Genomic DNA, 15,489 nt, shown 5'->3' on the forward strand with positions numbered 1-15,489 from the left:
GGGGCGGAGCCTGCCACCGGCCGCCAGGGGGCGCGCTGAGGCGACGCTTTCATGGAGGGGGTGAAGGCGGAAGCGCGGGAGGGGGCCGCGGTGGCCCAGGACCTACTGGCTCTGGGGTAAAAGGGTGTGTGGTGAGGCTGGTGGGTGCAGGAAGGCCAGGTCTGCCCCCTGGACGCGGAAGGAAAGGGATTCTCAGTGACCTCCCCGCCCCCTTCCGCTGCCTCGGTTCCCCACAGGTATGGGGGTGTCCCGGGGACGGCGTCGCGGGGCGCCTCATGTCCAGACTTCAGGGCGCTGTGCGTGCGGCTGGCGGCGGAGCTGGCGACGCTGGGCGCCCTCGAGCAGCAGCTAGAGGCGGGCGCGGAGGTGCTGAGCGCCGGCGACGGTAAGCACGGAGCGGGAGGGTGGCAGGGCGGGCGCCACGGGGCCACTGAGCCCTGACACCCCTGTCCCCGCAGGCCCCTACGCGGAGGAGGACTTTCTGCGGCAGCTTGGCCGCCTGCTGCGGGAGCTGCACTGCCCGGATCGCGCGCTCTGCGGCGGGGATGGCGCGGCTGCGCTTCGGGAACCGGGTGCCGGACTGCGCCTGCTGCGTGAGTCCCGGGATGCGGAAGTGGCAAGGCCATGGCCTCGGGAGCGGCGGGCTCCGACTTTTTAGGGGAAATCGAGGTTCCCAAGGGGGTGTAGTCAGAACTTTGGGGGTGGCCCAGAGGGTACGAGGTGGGTGGGGTGAGCATGTTGGGGCGAGAGCGCTCTGAGATGGGCGGGGGTAGAATCTTATTTTATTATTTATTTATTTTTTTTTTTATTATTATTATTTTCTTTTTTTTTTTCTTTTTCTTTTTTTTTTTTTTTTTTGAGACTGAGTCTCGCTCTGTCGCCCAGGCTGGAGTGCTGTGGCCGGATCTCAGCTCACTGCAAGCTCCGCCTCCCGGGTTCACGCCATTCTCCTGCCTCAGCCTCCCGAGTAGCTGGGACTACAGGCGTCCGCCACCTCGCCCGGCTAGTTTTTTGTATTTTTTAGTAGAGACGGAGTTTCACCGTGTTAGCCAGGATGGTCTTGATCTCCTGACCTCGTGATCCGCCCGTCTCGGCCTCCCAAAGTGCTGGGATTACAGGCTTGAGCCACCGCGCCCGGCCTTATTATTATTATTTTCGAGATGGAGTTTCACTCTTGTTGCCCAAGCCGAAGTGCAGTGGCGCGATCTCAGCTCACTGCAACCTTCACCTCCCGGGTTCAAGTGATTCTCTTGCCTCAGCCTCCCGAGTAGCTGGGATTACAGGCACGCACCACCACACCTGGCTAATTTTTTGTATTTTTAGTAGAAACGGGGTTTCACCATGTTAGCCAGGCTGGTCTGGAACTCCTGACCTCAAGTGATCTGCCTTCCTCGGCTTCCCAAAGTGTTGGGATTACGGGCGTGAGCCACCACACCTGGCCCAGGAGTAGAATTTTAATTGAAGGGCCTGGGAGCTTAAGTAGGTTGGATTAAGAGGAAGGCTCGAGGTTTCGAAGTGGGTGGGAGTCGAATTCATAGGAGGACACCGGGTCTCAAGGAGGGGCATACTCTGGAGGCCAATGCTTTAGGTGGGTGGGACTAGAAGGTGGAAGATTTTTTTTTGTTTTTAAGTGGAGATGGGGTCTCCCTATGTTGCCCTGTCTGGTCCTCAACTCCTGGCTTCAAGTGATCCTCCCACCTCAGCCTCCCAACGTGTTGGGATTACAGGCATGAGCCACTGTGCCTGGGCGAAGGTGGAGGTTTTAAAGCCAGTGGAGCCATTTTTTTTTTTTTTTTTTTTTTTTTTTTTTTTTTTGAAACAGAGTCTCGCCCTGTTGCCAGGCTGGAGTACAGTGGCGCCATCTCGGCTCACTGCAACCTCCAACTCCCTGGTTCAAGCGATTCTCCTGCTTCGGCCTCCTGAGTAGCTGGGATTATAGGCATTCACCACCATGTCCAGCTAATTTTTGTATATTTAGTAGAGACAGGGTTTCACCATGTTGGCCAGGCTGGTCTCCATCTCCTGACCTCGTGATCCGCCCGCCTCCGCCTCCCCAAGTGCTGGGATTACAGGAGTGAGCCACTGCGCCCGGACATTGGTGGAGCTTTTTGACCAAGATGGATGAATGGGGTAGCAGCCTCCCTGAGTGCACAGCACCCATTTATTACTTTCAGGTTTTCTCTGCTCAGAGCTCCAAGCCACCCGCCTCCTGCGCCTGCGCTCTCTGCTGGATCCCAGTCCTAGGCCACCCCTTGGTGAAGGGGTGGTGGAGGGAGCTGGCATGGTCCAAGAACTGGGCCTTACCCTCCAAGCCCTGGGACTGCCCAGACCTGCACCAGGGACCCCCGCCAGCCAGCTGCTGCAAGAGTTGCATGCTAAGGTAGAGAGTCAGAGTCGCCTCCTGACCTGGGCTACCCTGCTTTCCTTGTGGGGGTGGCGGTCCTCTTTCTAAAACACCTCTGGAAGGAGTATTCCAACCTCTAGCCTGGTTTTTCTGGAGCTGTGACTGCCATTCTCACGTCTGTGGCCTAGGTCCTCAGGGTTTTGGGGAGCTGGGTTTACAGAGGGGCCCATCCTCTCTGCCCCAATTGGCCTCTGACTTCTTCTCCCATCAGATCTCAGAGCTGCAGCCTTCTCTGCCCCCAGGGTCCCTGCAGCCCCTTCTCAGCTACTCGCTAGATGCACCCAGATGGGTAAGACTGTGTGTGACTGACTGAATGTGAACTGTGTCCTCATCAGAGGTGGCTGTGAGAGGGACCCCTAGCCTGACCTTGAGACCTTTTCTGCCAGGAAGCATTGGAGTCTCTGTCCCAAAGCCTCAGAGATCAGTACCGCTGCCGCCGCTACCTCCTCCTCAAGCGCCTTGACCTCACTACATCTGCTTTCCACTGGAGTGACCGGGCAGAGGTGTGAGCAGGGAACCGTGCAGAATTGGAGAGGCCCAGTTGTGGGGGCTGCAGTTGCAGGGAGGAGGGATGAGGGCCAGGAGTATCACCCTCTGGCAGGTTCTCAGGCTGTGGACTTTTAGAAGTTTTTGATGTTTGGGGCTCCTAGAATCTCAGGGCCCCAGGGTATTGTTGAATTCCCAGCTCTGAGCTGGGAGTATATTCAGAGGCATACCCCATCTTTTTTTTTTAATTAATTAATTAATTTATTTATTTATTTTGAGACAGGGTCTCGCTCTGTTGCCAGGCTGGAGTGCAGTGGTGTGATCTCAGCTCACTGCAACCTCTGACTCCCGGGTTCAAGCGATTCTCCTGCCTCAGCCTCCCGAGTAGCTGGGATTACAGGCAAGCGTCACCACGCCAGGCTAATTTTGTATTTTTTACAGGGTTTCTCCATATTGGTTAGGCTGGTCTCGAACTCCCAGCCTCAGGTGATCTGCCTGCCTTGGCCTCCCAAAGTGCTGGGATTGTAGGCATGAGCCACCACACCTGGCCAAGTATACCCCATCTTTAAGAGATATGAGCAGAGCCAGGCACAGTGGCTCATGCCTGTTATCCCAGCACTTTTGGAGGCCAAGGCAGGAGGATCACTTGAGCTCAGAAGTTTGAGACCAGATTGGGCAACATAGCAAAACCCTCATCTCTACTAAAAATTAAAAAAGAAAAAATTAGCTGGGCATGGTGGCACATGCTTGTCATCTGAGTTACTTAGGAGGCTGAGGTAGGAGGATCACTTAAGCCCAGGAGATTGAGGCAGCAGTGAGCCACCATCATGCCACTGCACTCCAGGCTGGGAGACAGCGAGACCCTGTCTCAAACAATAAATATTTATTTAGAGCTGTGGGCAGTGAGGTCTTGAATGGTAAAGCGATGCTTCCAAGACGAGAGGTCCCACTTGGGGAGGGCTCCAGGGTAACTTCTGTTACCTCCTTCCCACTCCAGGCCCAAGGAGAAGCCATGAGGGCAGTGCTGATCCCAATTCGAGAGGTTCTAACCCCGGAATCGGACATCTCCATCGCACACGTCCTGGCTGCCCGAGCCGACCTGTCTCGTCTCATCCCAGCCACCAGCATAGCTGTCCGCAGAGGGACCTGCTGTGCCATCAACAAGGTGGGTATCTGGGGTAGGGAAGGGCCCTGACATCCTTGGCCTTCAGATTGGCCTTTCAGCCTCTGTTCCGGTCCAAGCTTCAGACTCACCACCTCTATTCCACCCCCTAGACACGGGAGCTAGGACCTCGCTCACACACAAAGTGACCGTGGACTCCCCAGCTCAGAATGCTTCCGTGGCTCCCTAATGATCTGAAAACAAAGTCCAGCTATTTACTGAATCCCTGGCTACCTCTCCATCTTGGGCTCAAAATCCTTCCCCATCACCAAACACTATCTATTGTGTTTTTTTTTTTTTTTTTTTTTTTTTGAGGCAGAGTCTCGCTCTGTCGCCCAGGCTGGAGTGCAGTGGCTGGATCTCAGCTCACTGCAAGCTCCGCCTCCCGGGTTCCCGCCATTCTCCTGCCTCAGCCTCCCGTGTAGCTGGGACTACAGGCGCCGCCACCACACCCGGCTAATTTTTTGTATTTTTTTAGTAGAGACGGGGTTTCACTGTGTTAGCCAGGATGGTCTCGATCTCCTGACCTTGTGATCCGCCCGTCTCGGCCTCCCAAAGTGCTGGGATTACAGGCTTGAGCCACCGCGCCCGGCCTATTGTGTTGTTTTTTAACCTCTTTTTTTTTTTCCAAGACAGAGTCTTGCTCTGTCACCCAGGCTGGAATGCAGTGGCTTGATCTCGGCTCACTGCAACCTCCACCTCCCGGGTTCAAGCGATTCTCCTGCCTCAGCCTACTGAGTAGTTGGGATTACAGTCACTCACTACCATGCCCGGGTAATTTTTGTATTTTTTTTTTTTTTTTTGAGACAGTCTCGCTCTGTCGCCCAGGCTGGAGTGCAGTGGCACGATCTCGGCTCACTGCAAGCTCTGCCTCCTGGGTTCACGCCATTCTCCTGCCTCAGCCTCCCCAGTAGCTGTGACTATAGGTGCCCATCACCATGCCCAGCTAATTTTTTGTACTTTTAGTAGAGACGGGGTTTCACCGTGTTAGCCAGGATGGTCTCGATCTCCTGACCTCGTGATCTGCCCGTCTCAGCCTCCCAAAGTGCTGGGATTACAGGCGTGAGCCACTGTGCCCAGCCAATATTTGTATTTTTAGTAGTGATGGGGTTTCACTGTATTGGTCAGGCTGGTCTTGAACTCCTGACCTTGTGATCTACCTGCCTCAGCCTCCCAAAGTGCTGGGGTTACAGGCGTGAGCCACCGCACCCTTTTAACCTTTTTTTTTTTTTTTTTAAAAAAAAGGCCGGGCGCAGTGGCTCACGCCTGTAATCCCAGCACTTTGGGAGGCTGAGACGGGCAGATCACGAGGTCAGGAGATCGAGACCATCCTGGCTAACACGGTGAAACCCCGTCTCTACTAAAAAAATACAAAAAACTAGCCGGGCGAGGTGCCGGGCGCCTGTAGTCCCAGCTACTCGGGAGGCTGAGGCAGGAGAATGGCGTAAACCCAGGAGGCGGAGCTTGCAATGAGCTGAGATCCGGCCACTGCACTCCAGCCTGGGCGACAGAGCGAGACTCCGTCTCAAAAAAAAAAAAAAAAAAAAAAAAAAAACCAGAAATACCCTCTGTTTTAGTGATGAGGTATCTAGCCGCATACCTCTGTAAGTAGTCTTATGTAAAATGAGTATTAGGGAATAAAGTCTAGCACAGCAACTATTAAGGCAAAATTTAAGTTAAGAAAAAAAAATAAGCCCAAGGTGGGTGGATCACTTGAGCCCAGGAGCAGAGGTTGCAGTGAGCCATGTTCTTGCTACTGCACTCCAGCCTGGGTGACAAAGCCTAGGCAACTGCCTCAAAAAAAAAAAAAAAAAAAAAGAAAGAAAAGAAAAGAAGGCTGGGCGCAGTGACTCACGCCTGTAATCCCAGCACTTTGGGAGCTGAGGCGAGAGGATCATAAGGTCAGATCAAGACCATCCTGGCTAAAACAGTGAAACCCTGTCTCTACTAAAAATACAAAAAATTAGCCAGGCATGGTGACACACGCCTATAGTCCCAGCTACTCGGGAGGCTGAGGCAGGAGAATCGCTTGAACCCGGGAGGCAGAGGTTGCAGTGAGCTGAGATCGTACCACTGCACTCTAGCCTGGGCGACAGAGCAAGACTCTATCTCAAAAAAAAGAAAAGAAAAAAGAAAACTCATGCTTGTATCTTCCACCAGTTTAGTCTCCTCTCCCCCAGCCACTGTACTCAAATAGTCAACATCTGCTGTTTCTTCTTCAGCCTTGTGTTGTTCCCTTTGCTCTCTAGCCCCCTTGTCCGAGATACTTTTTTTCCCTGCAACTCAAATCTCATAAACTCTCAGGTGCTTATGGGCAACGTTCCAGACCGGGGGGGCCGCCCAAATGAGCTGGAGCCTCCCATGCCCACCTGGAGGAGCCGAAGAGAGGATGGAGGCCCCCAGTGTTGGGGCCGCAAGAAGAAGAAGAAGAAGAAGTAAAGAGGGACTGGTGGTCGGGGACGGGGGGACCTCCGTGAGATGCCAATGCCATCAGTAATCTCTGGGGAGTCCGTTTAAGGCTTTCCTTGGTCCTTGGCACCCAAGCCCCCCCATCTCCTATTCCTGAGGCCCCAAATGCCGTACTCCCATTCACTAGTCAATACCAAGAACCATGTTTTCCGGAGAATAAATTTAATTTATGACAGCTGTAGGGCCTCTCTCTGTGGGGGCCCAGGCAGGGGTGCTGGGGTTTGTGAAAGGGTTAGGGGGTCTCTGCTCCCTGGGTCTGAATGGGCCCCTGCTGCTCTGACCCTCAAAGTTCTTTGCCCTACAGCACATCTTTCCTGTGCCGTGGGCATGGGTAAGGAGACATTTCAGGCATCAGACAAGCATCTGTCAGGCGCCTACCACCTGCCAGCCCTGTTCTAGGCACTGAGGATGCAGCAGTGAAAGACACTGATAGAAATCCCTGCTCTCCTGGAGTTGATGTTCCTGTTGAGGAAAGACAGACGTTCAACGAGATAAAGAGGGAAAAAGTATAGCCTGTCAGAGGGGAAACGTTCTATGCAGAAAAATAAAGCAGGGGCTGGGCGCGGTGGCTCACACCTGTAATCCCAGCACTTTGGGAGGCTGAGGCTGGTGGATCATGAGGTCAGGAGTTCAAGGCCATCTTGGCCAACACGGGGAAACCCCGTCTCTACTAAAAATACAAAAATTAGCTGGGCATAGTGGCGCGTGCCTGTAATCCAAGCTACTTGGGAAGCTGAGGCAGAAGAATTGCTTGATCCCTGGAGGCGGAGGTTGCAGTGAGCTGAGATTGCACCATTGCACTCCAGCCTGGGTGACAGAGTGAGACTCTCTCAAAAAAAAAAAAAAAGAAAAAAGAAATGGAGATTTAGGGAGTTGGTGAAATGAAGCCTGAGTCTAGATATATCCAACACAGAGATGCATAGATACTAAGTGCAGGGAAAGGGAGCAGGATTAGCATCCACCACCACACAAGACAGGAAAGTCACTTCTGGGGAAAAAGATGATGGACGTGCCACCAAAGGCAGCGTGGATGGGAAGGCGGATGCCTTTGGGGGTCCTACCTCTGGGAGCCCTGCCAGAGTCTGATGACAGGAGTCAGGACTGACTGGGGTAAGGGAGTGAGGGAGAGAGGAGACCAAGAGATGTCTAGGAATCCGGCTTGGAGGATGCAGTTGATGGTGGGCCCATTACCGGGCAGGGGACCTGGAAGGAGGAAGGGAGGAAGACAGATGATGTGGAGAGCATCTGATGTCTAGGAGACACTTCACTGCCAGGAGCACTGACCCGCCCAGACTGAATGAATGTTGCCTGTGAAATCCTTTTTGTAACCCAATCTGAGAGTCTCTGCCCTCGAATAGTGGCGTTTACTCCTTAATTAACACTTACAGTAGCTCCTGATATATTTGGCCTTATTTTTGCTATCTTATTGGCTAGAATCCTTTTTTCTGTTCTAGTGGTTATCATCCCCACCCTACCCCTAATATGTTGTAACTTCTATTTTTCTTTCTTTTTTTTTTTTTTTGAGACAAGGTCTTGCTGTCGCCTAGGCTGGAGGGCAGTGGCACCATCTCGGCTCACTACAGCCTCTGCCTCCCAGGCTCAAGTGATTCTCTGCCTCAGCCTCCCGAGTAGCTGGGACTACGGGCACCTGCCCCTGCCATCACATTTGGCTAATTTTTATATTTTTAGTAGAGACAAGGTTTCATCATGTTGGGCAGGCTGGTCTCAAACTTCTGACCTCAAGTGATCCTCCCACCTCGGCCTCCCAAAGTCCTGGGACTACAGGCGTGAGCCACCACACCTGGCCTATTTTTCTATCAGCATTAAAAAGTAACCAGCGGCCAGGCGCGGTGGCTCAAGCCTGTAATCCCAGCACTTTGGGAGGCTGAGACGGGCGGATCACGAGGTCAGGAGATCGAGACCATCCTGGCTAACACGGTGAAACCCCGTCTCTACTAAAAAATACAAAAAACTAGCCGGGCGCGGTGGCGGGCGCCTGTAGTCCCAGCTACTCGGGAGACTGAGGCAGGAGAATGGCGGGAACCCGGGAGGCGGCGCTTGCAGTGAGCCGAGATCGCGCCACTGCACTCCAGCCTGGGCGACAGAGCGAGACTCTGTCTCAAAAAAAAAAAAAAAAGTCACCAGCGTCCATACCCTCCCACCCCAGCAGTCAAGGACTTCTGCATATTTTTACTTTCCTATGGGTCTCCAAATCTGTGCAGTCTCCCCCAGGCCAATGGCCTGTGTTCCCTGTATCCACTTGGGGGTAGGGGCGGTTTCTCCTCACCGTATCTGTTTCCCAGGAAGGGTGTGGGGATTCAGTCTGGGTCCAGGCATGGCGAAGCTGGCACCCAGTCTCAGGTTCCAGGGATAGCGTGTAGGAGAGATTTTCCTCGGAGCCTGTTTGTGGGTGGATGGAAGGGATGTGGGTCTGATGGGAAGGGCCTCGTGACCTTGGACTCAACCCCCTTCCCCCAAGCCCCTTCCCAGCACCGCTGTGCTCTAGGTCTTACCACAGCTGGCATGGGGAGCTGGTGTGCATGGAACAGGAGCTCCGGGGGGCCCTGCATCGCCCTTGCCCCCCGGCCTCTTCTTACATTCCACCTTCACTTGGTCTCTGCAGTGTCTGTGGCAACACAGCCCACACTCTGGGGGAAGGCAGCAGTTAATGGCCAGGGGTCCGATCTGTGTCCATTCTTCCAGCCTGTGGGCCAAGGCTTCCCCCCCACTCGCTCACACCCCACTCACCCCGACAGCGGTAGCCTTGCTTGGTGACACCCCAGAGCTGGGAAGAGAAAGGAGAAAAGGTTACCCATCCTAGGAGAGGGAGGGCTGTGGATTGGCAGGGCAGCTGGTGAGTGGAAGTGTGAAAGCTACCTAGGTCTTGGAATTCTCAAGGCTAGAGATTTAATTGGAATTAAAGGAATGTGGGTGGGGTACAGTGGCTCATGCCAGTAATCCCAGCACTCTGAGACGCCAAGGTGGGAGGTTGGGAGGCCAAGGTGGGAGGATCGCTTGAGCTCAGGAGTTCAAGACCAGCCTGGGCAATATATGGAGACTCTTTCTACAAAAAAAAGTATTTGGTTTTTTTTTGAGACGGAGGCTCGCTCTGTCGCCCAGGCTGGAGTGCAGTGGCGCAATCTCGGCTCACTACAAGCTCTGCCTCCCAGGTTCACGCCATTCTCCTGCCTCAGCCTCCCAAGTAGCTGGGACTACAGGTGCCCGCCACCACGCCCAGCTAATTTTTTTGTATTTTTAGTAGAGACGGAGTTTCACCATGTTAGCCAGGATGGTCTCAATCTCCTGACCTCGTGATCTGCGCACCTCGGCCTCCCAAAGTGCTGGGATTAGAGGTGTGAGCCACTGCGCCCGGCCTGTTTTTCGGTTTTTCTTGAGACGGAGTTTTGCTCTTGTTGCCCAGGCTAGAGTGCAATGATGCGATCTCGGCTCACCATAACCACCGCCTCCTGGGTTCAAGCGATTCTCGTGCCTCAGCCTCCTGAGTAGCTGGGATCACAGGTGTGCACCACCACATGCAGCTAATTTGTGTAATTTTAGTAGAGACAGGGTCTCTCTCACTATGTTGCCTAGGCTGGTCTTGAACTCTTGAGCTCAAGCAATCTGCCCACTTCAGTTTCCCAAAGTGCTGGGATCACGGGCGTGAGCTGCCGCTCCTGGCCTCCTCTCCAGAGTTTTATTATTTTTATTTATTTATTTTTTATTTTTTTTTTTTTTTGAGACAGAGTCTCGCTCTGCCACCCAGGCTGGAGTGCAGTGGCGTGATCTTGGCTCACTGCAAGCTCCGCCTCCCGGGTTCACGCCATTCTCCTGCCTCAGCCTCCCGAGTAGCTGGGACTACAGGCGCCCGCCACCTCGCCCGGCTAGTTTTTTTGTATTTTTTAGTAGAGACGGGGTTTCACTGTGTCAGCCAGGATGGTCTCGATCTCCTGACCTCGTGATCCGCCCGTCTCAGCCTCCCAACGTGCTGGGATTACAGGCTTGAGCCACCGCGCCCGGCCCAGAGTTTTAGATATTACCCATGGTTCAGCGACTATCTGGGGTGGAGATTATCTGGGATTTGGGGATTATCTGGCATTTGGAGATTATCCAGGATATAGGGAATCTTTGGTGTTGAGGGTTTATATGAAACAGGGTGATTTGAGGCTGTAGGATTTCTGGAATTTGGGGGTTATCTGGGGTTTGGGGACTGCCGGCTTCAGGACAGATGGAACCTAAGGGCGGTGATGGGGTGGAGTGCTCACAAAGCCACTGCAGCTGTCGCAGAAGGTAGGCTTTCGGAAGGTGACCTCATGGAAGGTGTGCAGGAAGGCCAGGCCCAGCTTGGAGCAGATGGCGCTGGCCCGGAGCAGGTACCCTGTCAGCTCCTCTCTGCTGAAGGAGCCTCTCCTGGGGGCAGAAACTGAGCCTCAGCATGGCCTGCCCCAACCTCCCCCAGACCCAGGAGTCCAGGCAACCCCCGTGTCCTCATCTTCAGGGGATCCAGGAGTCAGAACCACTTACCCCTGGCGTGGGGGCGGGTGGAGCCCATGGCAGGCGAAGGGAAAATTGCCTGAGAGTCGCTCGAAGTCCTCCTGAGAGATGGTTCCTTGGCCTTCAGGGTCATAATTCTTGAACACGGACTTCAGAGGAGTGTGGGGAAGCAGATAAGGCCCAGTTGTCGAAATACGATCCCCACGGCAATAAGTCCCCGCTTCCAAGCTCAGAGCTCTACAGATGTCTTCCCTCCTGGCTCCTGGCGGCCAGGCCACCCTCCCTTCCTTACCTCCACCAGCTGCTCCACGTGCCGACCCAGCGTGACCCTGTCCGGCTTGGGGGTCACACCAGGGGCCCACTCCACCACCAGAGGTGCGTTGAAGGGGGAGGGTGGCTGGGGTGGGGACAGAGGAGCAGTTAGTCACTGCATAGGCTTAGGGGGGTTCGAGGTAATTGGGGGGCGTCCGAGGCCAGGGGTCAGGTCTCACCAGACTCTTGGGACAGCGTGGCTCTCGGGCATAAGAAAGCTCATAGATCTCGTCTTCCGTGTAGAAGAGGTCCAGGGAGAGCTGGAGCGGACAGGGGTGTTACAGATCCTCCTGTCTACAGCCCTGCCCCAGACCCCCACACCCACTTGCAGGCTCTTGCTAAAGCCCCTCCTGGGTTCAAATCCTGGCATTACTGCTGTGGGACAGTGGGCAAGTGACCTCACCTCTCCGGGCCTCAGTTTCCCAATCCACAGATTGGGCACAGTAAGGGTCCCGACCTCATAGGGTTGTAAGGTGGAATGAGGTGCCTGGCACATAGTCAACGATCAATAACTGTTAGTAGCCTTTTGCTTAGATTCTTGGATTCAAAGCTTGAGATTTTGCGCTATCAGCATGAGAAGCTCAGAACCTTGGAGTTTAAGATTGTGAACCCCAAAGCAATTCCAGAGCTCAGATCAATGGATACTTGAGTCGCTGGGGGAAGTGGAGAAAAGACATGTTACTTATATAGAATATAGAGCTCGCTCTGCTCCATATACTGTTGTTTTTTGAGACAGAGTCTCGCTCTGTCTCCCAGGCTGGAGTGTAGCGGTGCGATCTTGGCTCACTGCAACCTCTGCCTCCCAGGTTCAAGCGATTCTCGTGCGTCAGCCTCCCAAGTAGCTGGGACTACAGGCGTGCACCACCGTGCCCGGCTAATTTTTTTTGTATTTTTAGTAGAGATGGGGTTTCACCATGTTGCCTAGGCTGGTCTCAAACTCTTCAGGCAATCTGCCTACCTCAGCCTCCCAAAGTGCTAGGATTACAGGCATGAGCCACTGTGCCCAGCTAGACACTGTCTTAAGGATAAGGACATTCTTTGAATGATGTCATTGGCTTTCTCTCCTCAACCACCCTCGAGGTGGGTCCCTTTATTTTATTTTTTATTTTTATTTATTTATTTTGAGACAGAGTTTCGCTCTTCTTGCCCAGTCTGGAGTGCAATGGCGCGATCTCAGCTCACTGCAACCTCTACCTCCCGGGTTCAAGCGATTCTCCTACCTCAGCCTCCCTAGTAGCTGGGATTACAGGCATGTGCTACCACTCCTGGCTAATTCTGTATTTTTAGTAGAGACGGGGTTTCTGCATGTTGATCAGGCTGGTCTTAAACTCCTGACTTCAGCTGATTTGCCCGCCTTGGCCTCCCAAAGTGTTGGGATAACAGGCGTGAGCCAGTGGACCTGGCTGGGTCCTTTTATTATTCCCATTTTGCAGATAAGGAAACTGAGGCTGAAGGGTTCAGTGACTTGCCTAAGATCACGCAGCTAGAAAAAAACCTAGAAGCTCTGGCTTCAAACTCCATGCAGTCCAGCACTTTTCTACCCTGGTCCTAGAGACACTCACACACCCAGGACCCTACATCTCAGTACCCTCGGAAGCCCAGCCTGGGCGGGGCCAGGGGCTCACTGTGAGCAGGTGCAGCAGATCCTCGTTGGCGCTGCAGGGCGGATGCTGCCCTTGGAGGGCCACCAGCTCCTGCAGCCGCAGGTAGAGGTTGTTCAACTTGGGTAGGTGCAGGCGGCCGTCAGGCAACCTGTCGGGCTGTGCTTCATGCAGGGACACCAGATCCTTGAGGTGCACGCCCAGTACAGGCAGCCGGAAGCCCGTGCAGCCAGCCCAGGTGCGGCGGTAGCGGGCGTAGTTGTTGTGGGAGGCAAGGATCTCAGTGAGCTCCAGCAGGGCCTGGGGAGGAGGCACATGGGATGGGGGCGTTATCAGGGCAGTCCTGCCTCCTGAGCAGTTTCCTATGTGGGCTTTAGGCCTTCAGGGATCCAGTGGCATTTTGGACACCTCTGTAGCCCTTCCATATCCCATGCTGGTGTCAGCATCTCCCCGAAACTGCTCTTCCTCTTCGGTCCCCACCTCAGAGAAGTTCCACAATCCCCCATTCTTTGGCTAAAATGATTTCTTTTATCTTTCTTTCTTTTCTTTTTTTTTTTTTTTTTTTTTTTTGAGATGGAGTTTTGCTGTCTTGCCCAGGCTGGAGTGCAGTGGCGCGATCTCAGCTCACTGCAACCTCCACATCCTGGGTTCAAGCGATTCTCCTGCCTCAGCCTCCCAAGTAGCTGGGATTACATGCATGAGCCACCAAACCCAGCTAATTTTGTATTTTTAGTAGAGATAGGGTTTTACCATGTTAGTCCAGGCTGGTCTTGAACTCCTGACCTCAGGTGATCGGCCTGCCTTGGCCTCCCAAAGTGTTGGGATTACAGGCGTGAGCCACCATGCCTGGCCTTTATTATTATTATTATTATTATTATTATTGTTATTATTTAAGCTAGGGTCCCACTTTGTCACCCGGCTGGAGTGCAGTGTCATGATCACAGCTCACTGCAGCCTTAAACTCCGGGGCTTGATGGCTGGGTGCGGTGGCTCAAGCCTGTAATCCCAGCAGTTTGAGGGGCTGAGGCAGGTGGATCATTTGAGGTCAGGAGTTCAAAACCAGCCTGGGCAACATGGTAAAACCCTATCTCTACTAAAAATACAAAAATTAACTGGGCCTGGTGGTACAGGCCTGTAATCCCAGCTACCCGGGAGGTTGAGGCAGGCAAATCTCTTGAACCTGCCTCGAGGAGTTTGAAACCAGCCTGGCCAACATGGTAAAACCCTGTCTCTACTAAAAATACAAAATTAGGGCATGGTGGTGCACCCCTGAAATCCCAGCTACTCAGGAGGCTGGGGCAGGAGAATTACTTGAATCCGGGAGGCAGAAGTTGCAGTCAGCCAAGATTGCGCCACTGCACTCCAGCCTGGGCAACAAGAGTGAGACTCTGTCTCAAAAAAAAAAAAAAAAAAAAAATTTCTAGAGATGGGGTCTCACTATGTTGCCCAGGCTGGTCTCAAACACCTGGGCTCAGGTGATCCTTCCATCTTGGCCTCCCAAAATGCTGGGATTACAGGGGTGAGCCACTGTACCCAGCCTATAATTATTTCTTAAAAACCCAGATCTGGCCAGGTGCAGTGGCTCACCCCTGTAATCCCAGCACTCTGGGAGGCCGAGGCGGGCTGATCATGAGGTCAGGAGATCGAGACCATCCTGGCTAACACGGTGAACCCCGTCTCTACTAAAAATACAAAAAATTGGCTGGGCGTGGTGGCTCACGCCTGTAATCCCAGCACTTTGGGAGGCCAAGGTGGGTGGATCACAAGGTCAGGAGATTGAGACTATCCTGGCTAACACGGTGAAACCCTGTCTCTACTAAAAATAAAAAAAAATTAGCCGGGCGTGGTGGCGGCTGCCTGTAGTCCCAGCTACTCGGGAGGCTGAGGCAGGAAAATGGCATGAAACCAGGAGGTGGAGCTTCTAGGGAGCCGAGGTCACGCCATTGCCCTCCAGCCTGGGCGAAAGAGCAAGACTCCACCTCAAAAAACAAACAAACAAACAAACAAACAAAAAACCCCCAAAAAACCCAGATCTTATCAAGGGTGTGTCATCACTCTCAAAACTTCCCTCGCTTAGCCCATCTTGCAAGGCGCTATAGGATCTTCTCAGGGCATCTTCAGCCTAATTTCCTGCCACTTTCTGACCTCAGCCAGTCCTCCCCATAGGGACTGCAAAGTTCTCTGCTAGCCTTTCTCCCATCTGTCTCCCTCACAGTCCATCTCTGGAACAGACACACTGAGAGCAGAGAGGGGTCCGCACCATGAGTGGATGGATGACAGGAAGGAGGAATGCTGGCAGAGCCTGGGGATCTGGGATTTGGAGGAGCAAGGACTTCAGGTGGTTCCAGGGCCCCTGGGCAGGAATGGACAGGGCTTGGGGAATTAGGTGTGGGGGCTCAAGACAGCTGACCACTTGGAGCTCTGGGGAGGGTAGTGGGATTCACCTTGGTGCTGTCAGGGCTCAGGTGGGCATGGGAGTCCTTGAGTCTGGAGATGGCACTGTGACACAGGCCCCCCGTGACCGCCATCAGCGTGTTGAAATTCTGCAGCTGGCGAAGCCTCTA

The 15,489-nt window shown here is 53.6% G+C and overlaps 3 protein-coding genes across 27 annotated transcripts in view; 1 reads left to right on the forward strand and 2 right to left on the reverse strand.

Annotated features, from left to right (window-relative positions):
* Positions 1–6,696, forward strand: FAM98C (family with sequence similarity 98 member C). Its single transcript, XM_050769254.1, has 8 exons — positions 1–116; positions 237–385; positions 459–593; positions 2,175–2,380; positions 2,616–2,693; positions 2,791–2,907; positions 3,888–4,055; positions 6,357–6,696. Exons 1-8 carry the CDS (start codon positions 52–54, stop codon positions 6,489–6,491), a joined length of 1,053 nt encoding a protein of 350 aa, XP_050625211.1. The 5' UTR covers positions 1–51; the 3' UTR covers positions 6,492–6,696.
* YIF1B (Yip1 interacting factor homolog B, membrane trafficking protein) overlaps positions 1–15,489 on the reverse strand; it is a 287,798-nt gene that overhangs the window by 164,488 nt on the left and 107,821 nt on the right. The window contains exon 1 of one of the 25 annotated variants that reach the window (XM_050769157.1): positions 15,437–15,440. The exons of 21 other annotated variants lie outside the window; for them this stretch is intronic. The gene's annotated coding sequence lies outside the window, so the exon portion shown is untranslated. Of the gene's footprint in view, positions 1–8,992; positions 8,997–9,099; positions 9,106–13,424; positions 13,429–15,436; positions 15,441–15,489 lie in introns of those variants that run through there. 3 more of the 25 variants (XM_050769181.1, XM_050769140.1, XM_050769166.1) reach the window with 3 other exon arrangements.
* The window catches only part of RASGRP4 (RAS guanyl releasing protein 4), an 18,341-nt gene continuing 9,518 nt past the window's right edge, over positions 6,667–15,489 (reverse strand). The window contains exons 8-17 of the mRNA XM_050769392.1: positions 15,370–15,486; positions 12,950–13,225; positions 11,504–11,584; positions 11,305–11,409; positions 11,043–11,161; positions 10,784–10,928; positions 9,270–9,306; positions 9,035–9,169; positions 8,809–8,921; positions 6,667–7,724 (exon numbers count right to left, since the gene is read on the reverse strand). Coding sequence (XP_050625349.1) covers positions 7,668–7,724; positions 8,809–8,921; positions 9,035–9,169; positions 9,270–9,306; positions 10,784–10,928; positions 11,043–11,161; positions 11,305–11,409; positions 11,504–11,584; positions 12,950–13,225; positions 15,370–15,486 — 1,185 coding nt within the window. The 3' untranslated portion in view covers positions 6,667–7,667. The remainder of the gene's footprint in view (positions 7,725–8,808; positions 8,922–9,034; positions 9,170–9,269; positions 9,307–10,783; positions 10,929–11,042; positions 11,162–11,304; positions 11,410–11,503; positions 11,585–12,949; positions 13,226–15,369; positions 15,487–15,489) is intronic.

The sequence above is a fragment of the Macaca thibetana genome, chromosome 19 (genome assembly GCF_024542745.1).
Source record: "Macaca thibetana thibetana isolate TM-01 chromosome 19, ASM2454274v1, whole genome shotgun sequence".
In the NCBI taxonomy this organism is placed as follows: Eukaryota; Metazoa; Chordata; class Mammalia; order Primates; family Cercopithecidae; genus Macaca; species Macaca thibetana.

Excerpts from the sequence above, each read along its gene's own strand:
- FAM98C (XM_050769254.1), top strand. The coding sequence starts at position 52 with ATGGAGGGGGTGAAGGCGGAAGCGCGGGAGGGGGCCGCGGTGGCCCAG. Across the intron at positions 386-458 it reads GGTGCTGAGCGCCGGCGACG|GCCCCTACGCGGAGGAGGAC; the intron begins GTAAGCACGGAG and ends CTGTCCCCGCAG. Across the intron at positions 4,056-6,356 it reads CCTGCTGTGCCATCAACAAG|GTGCTTATGGGCAACGTTCC; the intron begins GTGGGTATCTGG and ends ATAAACTCTCAG.